The sequence below is a fragment of the Octopus bimaculoides genome, chromosome 4, assembly GCF_046866305.1.
Source record: "Octopus bimaculoides isolate indiv1 chromosome 4, ASM4686630v1, whole genome shotgun sequence".
Taxonomy (NCBI): Eukaryota; Metazoa; Mollusca; class Cephalopoda; order Octopoda; family Octopodidae; genus Octopus; species Octopus bimaculoides.
This window is the reverse complement of record NC_142931.1, coordinates 147,605,295-147,626,351: the sequence shown is the minus strand read 5'-3', so window position 1 is coordinate 147,626,351 and position 21,057 is coordinate 147,605,295. Positions and strand designations below refer to the sequence as shown.

At 36.4% G+C, this 21,057-nt stretch overlaps 1 protein-coding gene across 2 annotated transcripts in view; it reads right to left on the bottom strand.

The window, feature by feature from the left end:
* Nucleotides 1-1,540: 1,540 nt before the first annotated feature.
* The window catches only part of LOC106873647 (uncharacterized), a 37,790-nt gene continuing 18,273 nt past the window's right edge, over nt 1,541-21,057 (bottom strand). Inside the window, exons 1-15 of one of the 2 annotated variants that reach the window (XM_089351702.1) lie at nt 19,014-19,105; nt 14,580-14,693; nt 12,636-13,320; nt 11,446-11,629; nt 10,603-10,747; nt 9,823-9,860; nt 9,321-9,390; nt 8,420-8,565; nt 7,714-7,866; nt 6,562-6,696; nt 5,777-5,832; nt 4,813-4,956; nt 3,258-3,478; nt 2,567-2,646; nt 1,541-1,610 (exon numbers count right to left, since the gene is read on the bottom strand). In XM_089351702.1, the coding sequence (XP_089207828.1) occupies nt 1,566-1,610; nt 2,567-2,646; nt 3,258-3,478; nt 4,813-4,956; nt 5,777-5,832; nt 6,562-6,696; nt 7,714-7,866; nt 8,420-8,565; nt 9,321-9,390; nt 9,823-9,860; nt 10,603-10,747; nt 11,446-11,629; nt 12,636-13,320; nt 14,580-14,646 (2,169 nt within the window). In that variant the 5' untranslated portion in view covers nt 14,647-14,693; nt 19,014-19,105 and the 3' untranslated portion in view covers nt 1,541-1,565. Of the gene's footprint in view, nt 1,611-2,566; nt 2,647-3,257; nt 3,479-4,812; nt 4,957-5,776; nt 5,833-6,561; nt 6,697-7,713; nt 7,867-8,419; nt 8,566-9,320; nt 9,391-9,822; nt 9,861-10,602; nt 10,748-11,445; nt 11,630-12,635; nt 13,321-14,579; nt 14,694-19,013; nt 19,106-21,057 lie in introns of those variants that run through there. The other variant, XM_014921095.3, reaches the window with a different exon arrangement.

The following is a 21,057-nucleotide window of genomic DNA, read 5'->3' as shown; positions in this document are numbered from 1 at the left end:
AATTAGTTGTAACATAGGCACTGTGCCTCAAATTTAGAGGAAGGAGTCTAGTCAATTATATCTACCCCAGTGCTAGACTGGTATTTTTTTATTTCATCTACCCAGAAAGGATGAAAGGCAAAGTAGACTTCAGCAGAATTTGAAGTGAGAACATAGAGATAAAACTATCACAAGACATTTAGTATGATGCTCTACCAATTCTGCAAATCCACAACCCTTAAAATGGTTTCTCAGAATAACATAAGGCCACAAAACTTTTTCTTTCCCCCCCTTTTTTGTTTTGAGTGGGAAATTATAGTTGATTGAATCAAACCCAATATTTGACTGGTACCTTTTTCTTTATATATATCCATATATATATATATATATATATATATATATATATATATATATATATATATATATATATATATATATATTCTTGTTAAAAGAATGAAAGGATAAGTCAACCTTGGTGAGATTTTAAACCCAGAATGTTTTAATAAAAATAGCCACCATAATAAAAATACCCAAAGGTATTTCATCTGATGTTCTACCGATTACCACGTCAATAATAGTAATAATAATAAAATAATAATAATTAAAAAATAATGACAAAACATTAATTATAATAAAAAAACAGGTTCACACAGCAATAAAAAAATTGAATTTTCAAATATATATATACATATATATATATATAGATAAATATATATATACACATATATATATAAACACTAAAATGGTTAGAATATAAATTAAACAGAAACATAACTCTTGGAGTTTTATTTTCTCCATTATTTGATTGAGTTAATGTTTGTGTGTGTGTGTGGGGGGTTTGTTTCCGCTGATCCCGCAACGGAATACAAGAGACTTACATCTTCAATGACACTATGACGACTGCTTTTCTTTCTGTAGGTATTCCACATAGACACACACAACAATAAAATGTACACCCACACACTGAATCATATATATACATATATATACATATGTATGTGTGCGAGTGTATACATACATATATACATAATAGAAGCTGAAACTAATACAACTGAGTTACCATAAGTAGTAGTAAGTTGGCAAACGAACATTATATATACATATATATATACATACATATATACATATAATGATTTATGTAGTGTAGAATCTTGGGTGTGCATAAATGTACGTTGTTTGTTAACTCACAATTATACTATGATAAAGCAAGAACTGGAAGTGTCACCTGCAATTACATTAGTAAAATATCAGCTTCTTGCAAATATTACTCAACGTACTTTCTCTTCTATATATATGTGTATATATATATAAAACTGACTGTATGTTAGTTATTAAGGTCTTTTCAATATGTCCGCAAAGTCATTTTGCAAGTAGAGATATTTGCAAATACAACCATGTGTATAATTATATATGTATATATGTATGTGTGTGCGTGCGTGCGAGTAAAATTCCTGGAAGGATCATCACTTCACACCAATACCAAAGGAGCAGTATTCAGCACTGCCATCATTTAGCAAGATAAACTTGCAGAAATGTGAAAGTAGGTTTCAATCAGGACAAAATGTTGTTGATGTTCTCATCGAAGTTCACACTTGCCACAGTTTGCGTTCGGTGTCTTCCTTTCCATCACTCTATAATATCAAAGAGAAATAACAAAATAATAATAATAATAATAATAAGCAACAGCAAAAACACACATATAATAATAATAATAACAATAATAATAATAATAATAATAATATTTTTTTTGCTACTTTAGGTACAAGGCCCGAAATTTTTGGGGAAGGGGCTAGTCGATTAGATCGACCTCAGTACACAACTGGTACTTAATTCATCGACCCCCCGAAAGAATGAAAGGCAAAGTTGACCTTGGCGGAATTTGAACTCAGAACACAAAGACAGATGAAATATTGCTAAGCATTTCGCCTGGGGTGCTGACGATTCTGCCAGTTTTCCGCCATTAATAATAATAATAATATACTGTCATTAGTGCCATGAACTCTACACATCAACAATGAACAATGACTACAGCTATGACGTTGGTACTTTACTATGCACTTGCTCTCCTAGAGGGGCATTTGCTAAAAGTAACAACCAGATTTCCCTCAAATTTCCTTTTGTACTCTTTTCTGGCACTCTTGTTTTGAGATTATTATTCTACTTTTGAATTTGGTTTGCAAGATTCTTAATGTGAAATTGTGTGTTGAGATGTATCTTGGGAGGGTCATTATGCTAATATAAAAAAAAACACTGATTCTATTTCACTTCTTTATTTGATTAATAGCTTGGTCAATCAGTCAATTAGCTATATTTGTCAAGGTTCTTATGTTGCCACTGGCAACCTCATCAATGACATGCCCTCTCTACTCCAGGTCTGCTTCAAGTGTGTCTGTTTGTCTCCTTGTTCACAGATTCAGTAATTTTATTTATAAAGATGTGAGTGAAAAATATGTGAGATAGATAGATAGAGAGAGAGAGAAAAAGAGAGAGAGTGTGTGTGTGTGTGTGAGGTATAGTGAATTTCGTGAGTGTGTGCGAGAGAGAGGGAACAAAGGTTCTAAGAATGAAGTGCTGGAAAGAAACTTACCTCTGATGAGGAATTGTGCTTGTCTGTACAAGATGTGTCCAGTTCATAGGAATTACTTAGATCAACATCATTAGCACTGCCTGAAATAGGGAAACAGAAAGAAGATTTGTTAATACAGTGATTAGGAACAGATAATCTGGGGTTAGAATTAAGGTTAGGTTTAAAAGGGAATGTATATATATGTGTGTGGATATGTTTTTATATATATATATATATATATGTATATAAGACCAAAATTAAGAGGGCATACAATACATGGTATTTATCAGCATAATTTTTCCACACCCAGTTACCCCTCCCCCCACAAAAAAACCCCTAAGAAAGCTTTATTCTTTTCTATTATTCTATACAGGTGCAGAGATGGCTTGCTTCGTAATGATGTGGGGCTGATCCCCAGCCCTCACAGTGTCTTCTACAATAGTCCCAGGCCAACCGATGATTTGTGAGGGAATCTGGTTGAAGGAAACTATGTGGAAGCCCATATGTGTATGTGTGTGTGTTTGTGGTAGTTTATGTAACTTAGTGGTTTGGTCAAAGAGACCGATAGAATAAGTACAAGACTTAAAAATAAGCACTGCGGGTGTTGACCCTTCAAGGCAGTGCCCCAGCATGGCCACAGTTTAATGACTGAAACAAGCACAAGACAAAAGATGCAAAATAAATGGCTAGAGAAGAGATCGATTCCACTCACCTGATTTGGCGTGTTTTGCCAGACCATAATCTCTGAAAGTTGAATCTTCAACATGACTGGCCCGAGACTGCCTGGTCAAGGAACTTGTGGCTGTGATGAGATTGGAGCAGAGAGGTGTACAGTGCAAGGTGCGTACCCCACTGCTACGACCGAGGGATGATCGTTGCAACGCTTTCACCATAGCTTCTTTCTCAACCAAACTCGTTTGTAGTTCTTTCACTCTAAAACAGACAAAAACACATGTGACATGTTATCAATAAAGAAACAAATTACAATAAGACTCATTTTTTAAAACTTTTTCTATTTCTTTTTAATATTACAATTTGTAATCAAGGATTACAGATCTATGAGAGGCCAATCAATAATTCGTGAAACAGCAGTGAATATGATAACAAGATGTCTGTAACTTAAGAGATTTCATTTGTTGAGCACCGTTTATTTATTTCTTGGGGTTTACAATGTTTGTAAATATATACTGAACATACACATGCAGACATTTATTTCTATGTGTTAGATGCTCAGGTATAAGGAGCACCCTAATTTTTTTTTTGGTGGGGGGGAATAGAATTTTAATCATAATATATACTATTGGTTGGTGGTAATAAAATCTCTCTGATTTTGAGTACATTCATAAGATATATTTATATCCAGACAAATACCACAATAAATTTGCTTTTTCATGATGTCTCTGCATTAAGTATGATAGACAAATTTCTATTTCAATTTTGCACAACTAATTGCAACACCAAGGTATTTTTCAATGACTGTTTTCCTCCATCAGTAGCAATGAATTTTGTCTTAGTATGGCAGGTAGCATTGGGTATCTGCTACAAAGTCCAACAAGGTCAAAATACACACCTAGCATTCTTACCAACACTGGACAGTTTATGTCTGCCATTGATAGTTTTTTGTGGTTTTAAACACTGTATGTCCATGAGAAATATATATACCCAGACAAAGACCACAGTCAGCTTGCTTTCTCATGATGTACCTGCATTTAGTATGATACACAGACAGCTATATATATATATATATATATATATAAAGCAAGAAGATGGAATGAACAGGCCTTATATCACCAGTCACAAGTGTTTCTGTAACTGGTAATAGCTGCTGGTTGTTCAAGATTTCCATATTATGTCTTATAATATTGATATTATATGAATGAGTATGATCTAGAAGTAGCTGTGTCTCCACATCCTCATCAGGTGAGTGGCTTTGAGAGCAGTGGACTGGCATCGACCACATTCGGATGGTGCTTTTTACGTGCCACCGGCAGAGGGAGCCAGTCAGGTGGCACTGGCATTGACCCAAGCTTGAATGGTGCTTATTACGTGCCCCCAGCACGGGTGCCAGTCAAACAGCATTGGCATCGACCACAACTACAATTTCCATTTTGATCTTTGATTTTACTTGACTCAAAAGGTCTTTTCAAGCGCAGCGTATCGCCTGATGATTCAAAGGTACTCTTTAACTGGGCTGATTATGCGAATGAAAAACAAAATGCCAAAAACTGGATGGAATTTGGATAAAAACAAAACAAAGACCAACTCACTTTGCTTCCAATTCTGTGCTTTTCTTCTTTGCTTGATAAGCCTCTTCCATGTGTCGCAGCTTCTCAGATTTGGACTCTGCAAGTAATTTCTCAGTTTCAAGTGAAACACCTTTAGGATATTTGTCTAACTGTTGGCGTCCATCGCTGTGATTGACAGAGAAAAGTAATAAAAGTAAATACGAGTTTGCAGAATTCGTCAGCATTGTTTTGGGGATTTGAAAAGGGTAATAAATTTTGTCTTGTTACAGCAATGAAACAATCACTAGGGGCTTGCTGCCCTGCTCGCAATTTTATTGGCTGCAGCTGTGCATCGTTGACCAGCTAGAGATGTCCTCTTGGGGTTAAACAATCACAGTAGAGTCCGCTCAAATGGACAGCCATGTTAAAGTGGCTTTTAATATTACTTGATAAAATCTCGATTCCTTTTTATCTTCTGTCTGTTTCAGTGTTAGGACTCTGGCCATGCTGGAGACACTGCTGTGACTCAAAGGGTTTAGTTGAACAGACCACCCCAATACTTATTCCGTCAGTCTCTTTGGCTGAACTGCTAAGTGACAGGGATGTAAAAACAAACCGACACTGGTTGCCAAACAGTGAGTGGAGGGGGACAAACACAAACACGCATGCATAAACATACAAATCAATACACGTCTCTCTCTCTCTCTGTGTCTGCTTTGGTATGGGTTTTCACGGCTGGATGCCCTTCCAGATGCCAACCACTTTACAGAGTAGACTGGAGGCTTTGTATGTGGCACCAACACTGGTGAGGTCACCAAGTAACTTGGAAGGCAAAGACTCCTCAACTGAGAAGGGGAACAGTATTGAGGTGGGTGGCTTTGTGTCTGTAATGTAATAAGCTATTGATCAACCCAAAAGCCAGTGTAGGATTGAACTGAAGAATGCATGCTTTCAAAAGAAGAGAATTATTCAAAGATGCAGAGTTTATCAAAAGCCAGTAGATTACCTGGATTTGGAAGCCAGCTGGTTCTTTGTTGATTCTGTTAAACATCTCTGTTCCCACTGAAATGATATCACAAGAGAAATAAGATACATATTGGATAAAATAAATACATACATACATAACACCCTCTACCACACACATTATATATATATTCTTCATTTGTGGGTTAACAAGGCAACCAATGGTTTCATGTGAAAAGATCTTCACAATTGTTCAAGCATGTCAGAGTATGTGTGTGTGTGTGTGTGTGCATGTGTTACTATCTTCTTGCTTTCACTTCATGCGAGTTGTAAACAAGTGTCACTGTAATGCAAACGGTGCCCTTTGTTTCTGATCCTCTGCAAAAAAAATGTCTGGCCATGAAAAGGTTGGCAACAGGAAAGGCATCCAGCCATAGAAAAATCCATCTGACCCATGCAAGCATGAAAAGTGGACAATAAAACGATATATGTACATTGTGTGTTTGTGTATACATACACATACACCAGACATCTTTCAGTTTCCACCAGCCAAATCCACTCACAAGGATTTAGTTGGCCCAGGGCTATAGTAGAAGACACTTGTCCATAGTAACATGCAGAGGGAGTGAACCTGAGACCACACAGTTGTGAAACAAACTTCCTAACCACACAGCCATGCCTGCCCAACACAGCCTTCTTCCTTTTACTCTTATAGAGATTGTTGTTGATGATGATGATGATGATGATGATGGTAAATTAAGCTAGCTAAAATCTAAGACATGTTTGTAAGAAATATTCAAGTTAATCTGGTGGAAAGTGGCAACTCACTTTAGCTACTTCTGCCTCCAGTTGTAACATCCGAGTATCTTTTTCTTGGAGTAACTTTTTCAGGTCTTCAATATTCCCACTCAAATGGGTATCTTGCTCATTATTAGTTTTGGGAGAACCAGGTTCGTTACTGACCTGTTAATTAAACACAGAAACATTGCATTAAATAATATTTACATTTAATAATTAATACAAATATTTTGTATAGTTCATTAAGACATCAACATCAAATACAGATACACTTTTATCGATATACATGCGAGAATGAGGGAACTACTACATGGTGGCTTAGCCTGCTAGAAACAGCAGCCAATAACGAAACTGTTGTGTGGTTGCTTGAACTGCTAAAAATAGCAGTAAAATCTATTCTGAATTGCAGTCTACTGTCTTAAAAAAATACTGGACAATGTTCTTGATATAGAAGATGAGGTGGCCACCAATGGAACATCATTGACTATAGATATGCTTGATCAGGACCAATGTGGAGGAATCAACAACTATGTTTAGATGCAATACACATGCACTCATTCATATATATATATATATATCTGAGTGGTTGGCGTTAGGAAGGGCATCCAGCTGTAGAAACTCTGCCAAATCAGACTGGAGCCTGGTGTTGCCATCCGGTTTCACCAGTCCTCAGTCAAATCGTCCAACCCATGCTAGCATGGAAAGCGGACGTTAAACGATGATGATGATGATGATGATGATATATATATATATATATATATGTATGTATAGTGGAGGTGCAATGGCCCAGTGGTTAGGGAAGTGGATTTGCGGTTTCGATTCCCAGACCGGGCATTCTGAGTCTTTATTGACCAAGAACACCTAAAGCTCCACGAGGCTCTGGCAGGGGATGGTGGCCAACCCTGCTGTACTCTTTCACCACAACTTTCTCTCACTCTTACTTCCTGTTTCTGTTGTACCTGTAATTCAAAGGGGCCAGCCTTGTCACACTCAATCTCCCTGAGAACTACGTTAAGGGTACACATGTCTGTGGAGTGCTCAGCCACTTGCATGTTAATTTCACGAGAAGGCTGTTCCGTTGATCGGATCAACTGGAACCCTCGTCACAACTGATGGAGTGCCATGATGTATATATATATAAACACACACACATTTACAAATATCTGGTCGACATAATAATACCTTTTCAAAAATTCGAAGCTGCCCTAATTCTTTTTCGAGTTTGTTCCTCAACTGTTGTTCCATCTGTTCTCGTTTTTCTGTGGCCATTTGTAGTGAAACAAATGCCTTCTGTAACTGGTCCAGGCGATCCATATAAAGCTGCTTCTTTTTACACTAAAATAGAAAAAAAAGAATATTCACAATTAAACCATTAAGTCATTTAAAGCATAAAAAACATCATCGACAAATTATCATTTTTTTTTAATACCTTGTGTATTTACAAAAAGTAATTTAATTAATCATTAAGGTGTTTTAAGACTTATTAGCTAATCAGCACTTGAACATACCGCAGTGTGGTTTGTGCAAGTTACCTCCCTATATATATAACGTCAATAATTTACGCCATCCCCACTCATTTTATAGCCTTGTGTCTGAGGCTTCTTTCTGTCTGTCTATCTATATATCTACCCACCTATCTATTTATCTCTCTACCTTTCTACCTAGCTATCTTCCTCTCTATCTGTCTGGCCACATAATCACTTTTATTTAGCCTTTTCCATGTTTTTAGCATAAACTATGTTCGTAACAAACCTATCTGTCTACCTCTCTGTCTGTCTGTTGGTTTCACGGCATTTTTATTTTCGATCGAGATATTTGTTTCCTGCATTAAAAATGTTACTTCTAACACAAGTGTTCTAAAATGGGATTGGTAGGAATGAGAGATTACCTCTTCCTCTAAACGGACCACATTACTCTGTGCATTTGTCAAAGCATTGTCCAAAATTTCAATCTCTGATCGTTGTTGTTCAATCATCTGATGAGATTTTACGACATCTTCTTGTAGCAACTCTTTGGAACTTTGCAGCTCTTTGTCTGTGGAAAGAGAATAAGAAAAGGATAACAGTTTTCCTTTAAAATCACAACAGGTCTTTGAAACAATAAAAAGAATGACATGGAATGTGAGAATATTGAAGAGCAGCAGTTTTTGTAAAAGGAAAGGGGAAACATTTAACAATTCCAATAAAAGTCTGCTGAAGACTTCTGTAGCCAAATTCCTGAGGAAAGCTTCTTCCCAAGACTCATGAGGCTGGCTTCCCGGTTTCTGTGGCGTTTCTATTCCATCCATTGAATGAGACACTGGTCCATCACAGGATAACTCATTGTTGCCAGCTGAGTGGACTGGAGCAATGTGAAATGAAGTGTCTTGCTCAAGGACACAATTCACCACCAGGTCCAGATCCTGGAACCACAGCCTTATGATCAGGAGTTCAACAGCCTAACCACTAAATCATGCACTTCCACACCTGAGACTATGAAAGTAATTACAGGAACTAAACCCCTCCCCTCACACATGTAGTATAACAAGAGAGATTAGGAATTTTCTCTGTAGTTTTACTTTTCAGAGATGAAACAATGTGATGCGGTGAAATGTTGAGGTGGGATGGACTTGTCCACCTCACTAGAAGTGAAAACATAAAAAATCATTATAATTATTATTATTTATTATTATTATTTATTATTAATGTAGTGGTGGTGGTGGTGGTGGTTGTGGTGATGATGATGATGATGATGATATAGCGTTTCATGTTACAGATTTGGACAGAAAACTGAAGGTGAATAATACGTACTGACTGACATCAGGTTTGCTATAATGGCTTCCTTCTTCCGAAGCTCTGTTCTTATATCTGTCTCGCTCATCTGTAATTAAAGAAGACCATTTTATTAATACGTATTTCATTAATACACACACACAATATATACAGAGTCTATACTGATAGGGCCTTTCCTATTCTTTGGGGATAGACTTAATCTGTCTTTCAGGTCTGATGACAAACTTTCTCTTACCAGAACAGCCCCTAAAACCCTAAAGACTAATTCTGGAGTCTGTTTCTCAACAGTTCTGTGGAATAGTTATGAAATTAAATGCTTAACCTCTCCTGGAAGTGGAGTCATACTTCTGCCTTACTATATAAGTCAAACGTCCAATTGGGGGTGGGTGTCACAGTTGGAGTGCCTTTGATTCAAGGACACTTCAGTCAAGCTAACTTCAAGGTGCCTAAACACAACAACAACTCCACAGATAATACAAATAAATACGAATAAATATAAATAAATAGATCGATGACTGACCTCTTGGTTGGCAGCATTTCCAATACCTTGTAATTGTTCTGAAAGAAAAAACAGGAATATTTTTGGTTAAAAGATTTTAAAAAAAAGTTCTGATATTTGGGGATATCTCACAGATAACTGAGGATATCAAGGTAACATTTAACCCTTTCGTTACAGTATTTCTTTCAATTATTTAAAATCTAACAAAGAATTTAGTAAAATAACTTTATTATAATTAAGCTAGTGTTAGGAACATAAATTGTGACTAAGGTTTGGTGGAAGATTTTAATTCAAAACTTATGAAAACAAGACATTTGTATTACCAGAGCCAGGTTGATAACGAAAGGGTTAAATGAGTTAGGAAATAAGGATAGAATTAAGAAAATTTAATGATGAGAATAACAATATGGACATTTGGCCAAGTTGTTGTGCAGTGAGAGAAAACTCAATACCACATGGTGAGGAAGCAAGCTTCTAAACCACATGGCCAGAAATATTTGGTTTATGAATTTAATTTGTTCCTGAAGGAACTATTTTTCCCACGGGAAATTCAAGAGACGGTGCTATGAACTTGAGCAGGGATGTGCACTGAACAAAAAAGTTAGACAGCAACTGATGCTCTCCTCCCACCGATACCCCATGGCTGCTGGCTGGAGTGTTTGTCACCGGAGACAAATGATTTGTTTGTGATGAGAGCTATTTGCAAACTGTGTTTCCATTGAATTAGTAGTAAAGGTGATTTATATTTAAGGAACTGAGAGGGACAAAAAAAAAAGAAAAAAGAGGGGATTTTGTTTTTACCTTTGTAATATTTGTTCTCTGACCCTATTTTTTTGTTTTCTTCTTCCAATTTCCGTCTGTAAGCTGCTTCCCATTGTTGAATTTTGCGGGATTTCTGTTCCAGAGTTTGGTATTCTTCTGTGACTTTAGAGATCTCATCTTCACACTAAACCAAGAAAAGGAAGATTCGTTTAAAAGCCATGTAAAAACCTTCAACAGTAAAAATGTTTCATTTCCTAACACCATAATCACTGACCATTTCAAAAACAAGGACAAAGAAGGAGACTCAATATGGTCGATTAACATGCTAAAGGTGGTATCCAAATCTCCCTCAATGCCCAAAATAAATCGTGAGGGTCACAGTAGGTACATCTTTGCTCAAAGGTGAACTCAATCAGGGCTGACTTGGGGCTGATTAACAACAACAACAAGAATATACCTCTGTAGGTTGGTATTGGTGTTTAATCCCAGGTCAGAACCTGATCAAGTTGACTAATGATCAAAGGCATTTCAGCTATGACCATCCTGTTGGTTCTTGTGAATGTAAGATCACATTATCCAGTGGTGTGAGGAAGATTTGACTACTGTTTCTGATAGGTTGTGTGACTGACTATGCCGAGGTTCTTTCATTAGATCAAAAGTTCTGTGGTTATCAGATTCTTTGAAGCAACCAAAGACACTGTAAACAGGGCTACTCCTAGCATCACCATCACCATCATCATCATCATCATCGTCAGCACACTACGTGGTCCCTTGCATACACATTAGAGGATTAGAGACACACACACACGCATCACATACACATTCATGTTTACGTATAATTGCAGAAATTCACACACATATATACACAATAAATATACACACCTTTTGTAATGTCACAACTCGTTTTTTACTTCGATTGAGATCCTCACTCATAGTCTTCAGTTTCTCTTTAAGGAATCGGTTCTCATTGTTAAGGATTTCAACAATATGTTTGGTACGAGCCAATAGCAACGCTGGGTGCTGGTCTGACTGCAGAGTTATCTCCTCTTTGTGGCTTTCTAAAACGCTGAAAAAACCAAATAGAAAATGTGTAAGACACAAATTTAGGGAGAAACACCACTTATCATCATTATTTAACACCTGCTTTCCATGCTGGCATGGGTTGGACGGTTTGATAAGGTCTGGCAAACCACCAAGCTAAGCTGGGTCGCAGCGTCAGCTTTTGCATATTTTCTACAGCTGGAGGCCCTTCTTAACACCAACCAGGGTGTACTGGGTTTTTTTTCATGCCACCACAATTAGTGAGGTTGTCAAGTGACTTGGAAGACAGGGAAGGAACAGGAGCCTGTCGCCCCACAAAAGCATGACCTAGTAGGGGTAGTATTTGAAAAGGGAAAGAAAATGTCAGCTGTTCAAGAGCTGAAGTACGGTAGGACAAGGTTACATTGAATAATATAGTCCAAGGTAGTTGAAAACTGAAAAACATAAGAGATACTACACGCTACATGGTTTCTTGTCCTGCAAAAAATAGCAGTGAAATCTTCCTCAAACTGTAGCTCTATTGTCAGGTGGATTACAACTCACCACATTTGATGGGTTTCAGATTGAAACAGTTAAAGGGCCAAATACGTAGTGTTTGCAGAGTAACTTCCCTTTAGTTAGTCTGATCAAATCTAACAAACACACACGCAGTGCTAAGCTGACTAATGTTTTGTGAGTGAAATTGGTAGACAGAAACTGTGTGTGAAAGCTCATCATGTATGTATGTATGTATATATATATATATAAATATAAAAATATATGTGTGTGAGTGTGTGTGTGTGTGTGTCTGTGTGTCTCTTCTCCACCGTTTGATAACTGGTGTCGATTTATTTAGGTTCCTACAATCTAGCAGTTTGGCAAAATTGATCAATAAAATAAATAATAAACTTAAAAACAAGTACCAGGGGTCAATTTCTTTGACCGAACCATTCAAAGTGGTGCTCCAGCATAGCCACAGTTCAAAGACAGAAACAAACAAAAGCAAAAAAAAACCCAGGGAATAACACCATAGCAATAAGAAAGATACTCACGAGTTTGTGTTTTCTTTGGTTAAAGGACTTTTCTCTCCAACATAGAAGTGCGAAACATTCGAATTGGCTTGACGAAATTGAGATTCAAACCTTGTAAGATCTGGCTGAGATCTTGTGCGCTCAACCTTCTCCAGCATTTCATAGGAACGGCGTAAATCATTCTTTACAGTATCACTCTCAGATTTTGCTCTGGGATACTCTGGCGGTGGCGGTAAATTGCTAAGATATTGTAATACTTGTGGATCCATTTGGTGTTGAGACCAACATTGTGTTGTGTATGCAACAGTGGTTGGCACCGTTACTGTGGCGTTCATCGGAATCACCTGAGAATCGGCCACTGTACACGTTACCATTTGACTGTTTTGCCATTCACCAGAAGAAACGGTTGGTGTTAGTGATGCGGAATAATATTGAGCTGTGGGTGTCGTATAAACACTGGGTATATTTTGCTGGGTCGTTGGGGCGAAAATGGGTTGGTTATTCAGATCTTTTATGTCCACTGGTATTTGCATTCCAAGCTGAGCTAACATAGAATATCTTGGAGCTGTTTTAAGATCATAATACATTTCTTGTGTATGTGTTTCCTCTCCTTGTGGTTCTTGTCTCTGAGAGGTACTTAGGTTTTCTGTCGACGAAAGTGACACATCTGTACTTGTTTCACTACCAGAAAAACTTTGGCGTAAACCTTAACAAAAAAACAAGGAAGAAGAAATTTTTAAGACATGTGTTTCCATGGATACATACATACAGTCACAACAATCTCACCCAATTAATTCTGTAATATTAACTTCTAACACAGACACAAAGCAACACATGATATTGATCTCAATGTATGACTGGTACACTTTGCAAACAATAAAGAGTAAAGTTAGTTGCAGAACATAAAGGAATGCAAAGCAATTTATGTTGCTTTACCAATTCTGCTTTTCTTTCAGATTTATGTCAGTTCTTGGTAGAATTCAAGCAAGTCATTAATAAAGAGACAAGGCTCTTTTGTCTCAGTCAAAACAGTTCCTAGGGTTTGCAAATGTTTAAGTTAGTGTGTGTGAACATATGTTGAAAGTGCATGTGGATATACTTGCACTCATGCAATGAGTGCATGTGTTTATTTAGCCCATGGATCTATATGCTTCATTACACATTATATGCATGTGTATGTGTCGGATACAGACACGAGTGTGAGGATATGTCAATTCCGGAAAACATGAATGGAATGTCTTTGGAATGTATTACAAATCTTCACTGCACCAATTAACCAACTGGATTTTGTGGGTCATTTTGCTTTGTTCTTTCATGTGAAACCCCAGCATTTCAAGGCTTTTACGCAACCCCAGTGTACTCATGCATACATGAATATGAGTACTTGTAAATATGTGAGTTCATCTGTCTGTCTGCCTGTATGTTTTCTTATTGATTCCTAACCTACACTGTATTAGTGTTGTAGTAATTAATGTCAGGCTGTGAACTGGTGCCACAATGCAAATGAATAAAGGAGTTGTACCTGGCACCATCTTGTTTCATCGTAACCCTTGCCTAAGATCCATTTTCCATGCTGGCATGGGGTTGGATGGCTTGGCTGGCATCAACAAACCAGAGAACTACCCCAAGCTCCAATGCCTACTTTGGTATGGTTTTTGTGGTTGGGTACCTTTCCTAGCACCAACCATTTTACAGAGTATACTCAGTGCTTCTTTTATGTGGCACCAGCACTGGCAAAGTCACCCAAGTAATTTGCAAGACAACTACCCTCAACTGAGTAAGGGGTATAGTATCGAGGGAGATGCTTTTGTGTCAAGTAATGAGAGGCTAAAGTATGAACAGGGGGACAGAAACAAGTGACTTTAGGGTTAATCATGTTTCTCTTCAAACAGCTTTGATACTCGTTAAGAGATAAACTATTAAATTCAAAAGAATAAAACAATGGCACCAGAATAAGTTACTTACCAGGCTGTAATAGTTGTTTAGAATGTCCTGGGTATGGCGGTGGATCTCTGTACGGTGAGGACTGCATTTCTAGAAATTTTTGTTAAACTGATTCCTCACAAGCTCCAAATTGAACTGCAATGAAGAAGAAATGAAGGAAAATTAGAAACCAGACACATTACTAACATCGTAGATGGATGTTTGTATCTCTTTTTGCTAATATAAATCAAAGAATGCAAACAAACTAAAAAAATGGGAAGACACAAATTTTATTTTCAAGTCAGTGACTAGGTTGCAGTTGGTGTGAGGAAAATGTTGACACCAAATAATAAATATTTAAATGAATTTAACAGATTTTTGGGTGTTTCTGAATGGCTAATGTGTGTTTTCCTTGCAGTGAGGTGGGGAGCTGACAGAATCATTACAGGACAAAATGCTTTTTTACATTCCAAGCTCAAATTCCATTGAGGTCAATGTTGGAGGTTATCCTTTTGATGTTGATAAGATAATACCAGCTGCACACTGGGGGGGGGGGGGGTGATGTAATCGACTTACACCTCCCCTGAAATAGCTGGTGTTGTGCCAAAATTTGAAACTGTTCTGAAGCTAGTTAGAGACATTATTACTGTGTCATTCCGTCCTCTATTCCACATTGCAGTACCTTGGACAAGTTACTCCTACCACTGATTGATGTTGGTCAATGTCTGCTGTAAGGAATTTGATGGACAGAGGCTGCTTAGGAATCATGAAAATGTAGATGTATTTGCACATTTTTTACCAATTTAAGTCAGCACAGAATACAGAAAATTGGGAAAAAAAAAAAAAAAGAAAGAAAACTGTCACTTATAATATCTGTTCTGCACCTAGTTACAGATACTCCCTTACCATTCCCACAATCAGAAATACATTAAATCAGTGATTGGCTCTTTACGAACTTGCAACAAATGACAATATTTTCGCAAATCACAAAATATTAAATAAATAAACAAACATGGTGTAGAAATGGCTGTGTGGTTAAGAAGCTTGGTTTGTAACCAGGTGGTTGGGGGTTCAAGGTCTTTGCATGGCACCTTGGGCAAGTGTCTTCTGCTATAGTCCCACACATATATGTCTGTGTGTGTCTTTGTTTGTCTCCTGCTCACTGTCTGACAACCAGTGTTGGTTTGTTTGTGTCTCTTTGACTTAGTGGTAATGAAGATTGATAGAGTAAAAACAAATCAACTCAGTACTTGTGCACTGGCATTGATGTGTTTGATTAAAACCCTTCAAGGCTGTGCCTCAGCATGGCTACAGTTGAATGGCTGAAACAGAGAAGAAGGGTGGAGAAAAATATACAGAATTTTGTTGTTAGAAACACTTAACATACCACGAGAGAGGGAGAGAGAGGGAGGGAGAGAGAGAGAGAGGGAGAGAGAGGGAGGGAGAGAGAGAGAGGGAGAGAGAGAGAGAGGGATAGAGATAGAGAGAGAGGGAGAGAGAGAGAGAGGGATAGAGATAGAGAGAGAGGGAGAGAGATAGAGAGAGAGGGAGAGAGATAGAGAGAGAGAGAGAGAGAGAGAGGGTAAATATAATAACTGTGATATTTACTTGTTTTTTGAAATTGATGGAATCCATGTGAAGAATTTCTTAAAGGCAAACCCACACAATTCCAAATGCTGAACTAGGCCAAAAACTAAAGAACCAGTAAAATGGACAAAAATAGGCCAATGAATCACCGAGAAGATCTATTTTAAGAAGGTTAGCACACCTGCTATGGGAACATTCCAAACGAAAATGAATGTCACTAAAATTAGAATCCCACTCGCTCTCTTCGCATTCTTCAGCAAGAGACAGATGGAAATCAGAGTGGGGTTTCCTTGCAGAAAATTATACTCTCTCTCTCTCTCTCACACACACACACACACAAGCAGAAGGGTGGCAGAGCTAGAGCGATAGAACAGCCAAGAATCCTCCTCCTCCACCCTCACATCTTAAAACAAAGATATCACAGTGGATAATGTAGTCTGGGGTACACTGTGCCTCTCCAGAATGACAGCATCGTTATGGCTGGAATGCATTCGATCATATTTCAGTTTGGCCAGCACTGACCTGGGGTTAAACAACAACAGCAACTAATAACTACACCATCATCTCTCTTAGGTCTACTTGATCATGGTTGACCGGGGTTAAACAATCTCAATAACAACAACAACATTCTGCAGATAGGTGTGGGGGAAGGGGGAACTAGCTGTAACTGAATGGCATATCTTTTATTAGTCTTGTGATGGCTGACTGCCAGAATGTCTTGATTGAAAGCCAATAGTTAAGGAATTCACAGTTACAATTGTATTAAGTAGCATTATTTTCATTGGTGATGGTCTTTAGGTGGAAGTCTTTACTTAAACACTGTTAGCAGAGAAAAAATTGAGCGTGGGGGTAATCACTGTGTAGAGTAGAATTCGTCGGCTTTACACACACACACACAATATATATATATATATATATATATATATATATATATATATATATATATATATATCTATATATATATATATATATATATATACACACACACACTGCTAAGTATTTTGTCTTCTATGTTTAAATTATATACAATTATTATTAGTACTATTACATAAACACACACACATGTAGTATACGAGTATGTCTAGATATAGACACACACACACACACAAACACAAGTATATACAATGCGGGAGTCTCCGCCGCCGCCGCCACCAACACCACCACCATTTATGTTCCAAGTTCAATTCCTACCCAGGACCAACTCTTGGATTTCATACTTCTCCAAAACAGTCAACACAGCTAGACATCAATTAGCAACAATGTAAGTCGTTGGACATTAGCAACGTCAATATAGCTAGCAACATTTAGTTAGGAAAGCTGAAAGACTATGTTGTTAGCAACAACCTTAGTCTGTCTCGTTTGATGGTAACACTCAGCAAACACAACAATTTGCAACAATATAAAACGCTAGATATTGTTCGCAACAATCAACAACACTATATACAATCCAAGATGCATTCATAGCAGAGCAGTTAAAAAGTTCAATTCACAATCATAAGAGACAGGGTTCGATGCCAAGGTATGGTTCAAACACACACACATACAAACAATAGATACACGCATACATATATAAGCATATAGACATATACATACACACAAACACATACAAAGTGATAGCAAACAATGACGAAAGTCTATTTTTTTCAACTATAAATTATATACATACATACATATATATATATATATATATATATATATATATATATATATACATACACAGAGATATGCACATACATATATACACATACATACAGCTGATTTGTTTCAATTATTGAATTGCAGTAATGCTGAGGCACCGCCTTGAAGAATTTTATTCGAATAAATCGATCCCAGTTTGAAATTTGGTACTGATTCTATCGGAAATTTTTACCGACCTGTTAAGTTAAGGGGGTGGGGCGTGAACAAAACATCGGCCAAGCTGTAGCACCAATCTGTAGTTTACACACGCGCGCACACATTCGCAAGGAACATGAAAATTAATGAACATATTTATATGGGACGAGAATCAGAGAATGGTCTCGATAAAACAATTGGAACGAGTAAAGGTGATTGGAAATTATTCTTACCAATGTTAAAGAATTTTGAAGTGATAACGTATCAAAAACATAATTATATCTTTCGTTAGCAGATTAAAGCATCATCATGTATGTATGTATGTATGTATACATACGCACAAATACACAATCATACTCTCTCTCACTCTCTCTCTCTCTCTCTCTCTCTCTTACACACACACATGATGTTTGATTTTGTGTTAAGTTAGAATTAAAAAAAGCAACAATTGAATAATAAAACTGAAGCATTTCTCAATACTTGTTAATAGAGTACATGTCAAGAAAACTTTTACAAGAGGGGTGATAGTGACTTCGAAGTTTCGAAGTCTAACAGGCCGAAATTTCGAAATCACTCTTCTTATTGAAAAAGTTTAATAACCGCACACACAGCTTGAAAGAAATGATTTGTTCTTCTTGGGACATTTTTGGAAATTAAAAGTTTGAAATGAGAGATGTTACAGTTGACAGGCAAAGCTGAAAGAGCGTCATAGATTATTATTATTATTATTATTATTATCATCATCAGTTGCTATTATAATCATTACTGTTATAATTATTTATCACACACACACACGAAATAGTATATAACATCATATATATATATATACAAATAGATATAGGGTAAAAATTAATGATTAATTAATAATTAGTAATTTTACCAAGTAGTTCGGTGTGTTAAAAAACCGTTATCGGTAAATTTATATAGACAAAATTAATTTTGAATATACAAACCAGTGTGTATATATATATATATATATATATATATATACATATATACAGATAGATGCTACTGTAAACACATGAGCCAAGCACAGCAACAAAACAATGAACTTACGGAACAGCAAAAACGAGAGCAGGCATAAAGAAGAGCTATCAAGTAAAGTTTCTCGCTTGCTTACTTAATACAGTATCTTCTTCATCATCATCACTACGGCAACCACTGTGCTATTTCAAACACCGATGAATCACCATTAGCAGCAGTAAATGATACTAATAACATTAGTAGCAACATTATATTCATTACTAGTGCATGACCTGTTGTTTCATGCTTAGAATAAAGTTTTACTTCGTGGGGCTTAATGCAGTTTCTGTTTGAAAAATGCATTTTTAGATGTCGGAGATAATGGATATGCAATTTAAAAAAATTGTATTATATGAATAGACGGACAGGGATAAAAAGATAAAGAAATAAATGGATGAAAAAGTTTAAAATTTAAAATTGGGGAAGGGGATGAAAATTGAGCCCCTTATTAAACTTTATAACATTAATTATTAATCATTAATGTTTGTTTCTCATAAAATGGTGCATATTTAATTTATATTAAATTATTATTCACGATTGTTTAAGGCAAACACAAATAAAAGGCAAATTCTTTTCACTTTAATGTTTTTGTCTGTATTTAATTTCGATTTGCGTATGTTCGTCAATTCGCTAAGATCTCTTTATTTTTAATTGGGGGCGGGAAAGAGGTGGGTGGATGAGGGAAAAATTAAAACAATTTTTTTTAATGCCTATTCGTAATCTCTGACATCTAAAACGTAAGAATCCGAAAAAATGTTTTCATAAAAAAAAAAAAGCATTTTTTCAAGGAAAGGTGCGAAAGTGCATTAACCCCCCCCCCCCCTCCCACTTCGCTTCACTGAAACAGAGATTCAGCATAGATGTTCCCGAATATTTGGTTCCAAAGACTTTCTGGATTAACGATTTTTAAAAACTATATATATTAAATTTACCTAAATAATTAAATGATATACAGAGATAGCTGTACATTCATATAAATGTTACAAGTTCACTAAGACTGTACTGCGCAAGGTACTGGGTGAAGCAAGGGCTGCCCAATAAACTGATCAGGTGTCGGGGCGGGGATTTGAAGTTCTTGCTCGTAAATGAGAGCGGATTATAAGAGGTTCCGGACCGCCAGTGTCCAGAAAGTCCATGTCGTACTTGTATGGGTATATATATATATTATATACACACACACACACACACACATATATATATATATATATATATGGGAGAATGTACGAAAAAACAACAACAGACGAGGACAGGTGGTGTAAACAACAAAAGAATGTATTAGTATGACGCTCGGGAATACGGAAAGTCTTTAACGTTTCGAGATACGCTCTTCAACAGAAAGAATACGGAGACAAGGAGAAAAAAAATTGAATAGTGTTCGGTCAACGGTCAATCATATATATATATATATATATATATATATATATATATATATATATATATATGTATATATGTATATATGTATATATGTATATATATATATATATATGTATATATGTATATATATATATATATATATATATATATATATATATATATGTATATATTTGTATATATGTATATATATATACGTATATATATATATGTATATATATATATATGTATATATATATGTATATGTATATATATGTATATGTATATATATGTATATATATATATATATATATATATATATATATATATATATATATGTATATATATATATGTATATATATATATATATATATATATATATATATATATATATATCTTTTACTCTTTTACTTGTTTCAGTCATTTGACTGCGGCCATGCTGGAGCACCACCTTTAGTCGAGCAAATCGACCCCAGGACTTATTCTTTTGTAAGCCTAGTACTTATTCTATCGGTTTCTTTTGCCGAACCGCTAAGTTACGGGGACGTAAACACACCAGCATCGGTTGTCAAGCAATGTTGGGGGGACAAACACAGACACACACACACACATATATATACATATATACGACGGGCTTCTTTCAGTTTCCGTCTACCAAATCCACTCACAAGGCTTTGGTCGGCCCGAGGCTATAGTAGAAGACACTTGCCCAAGGTGCCACGCAGTG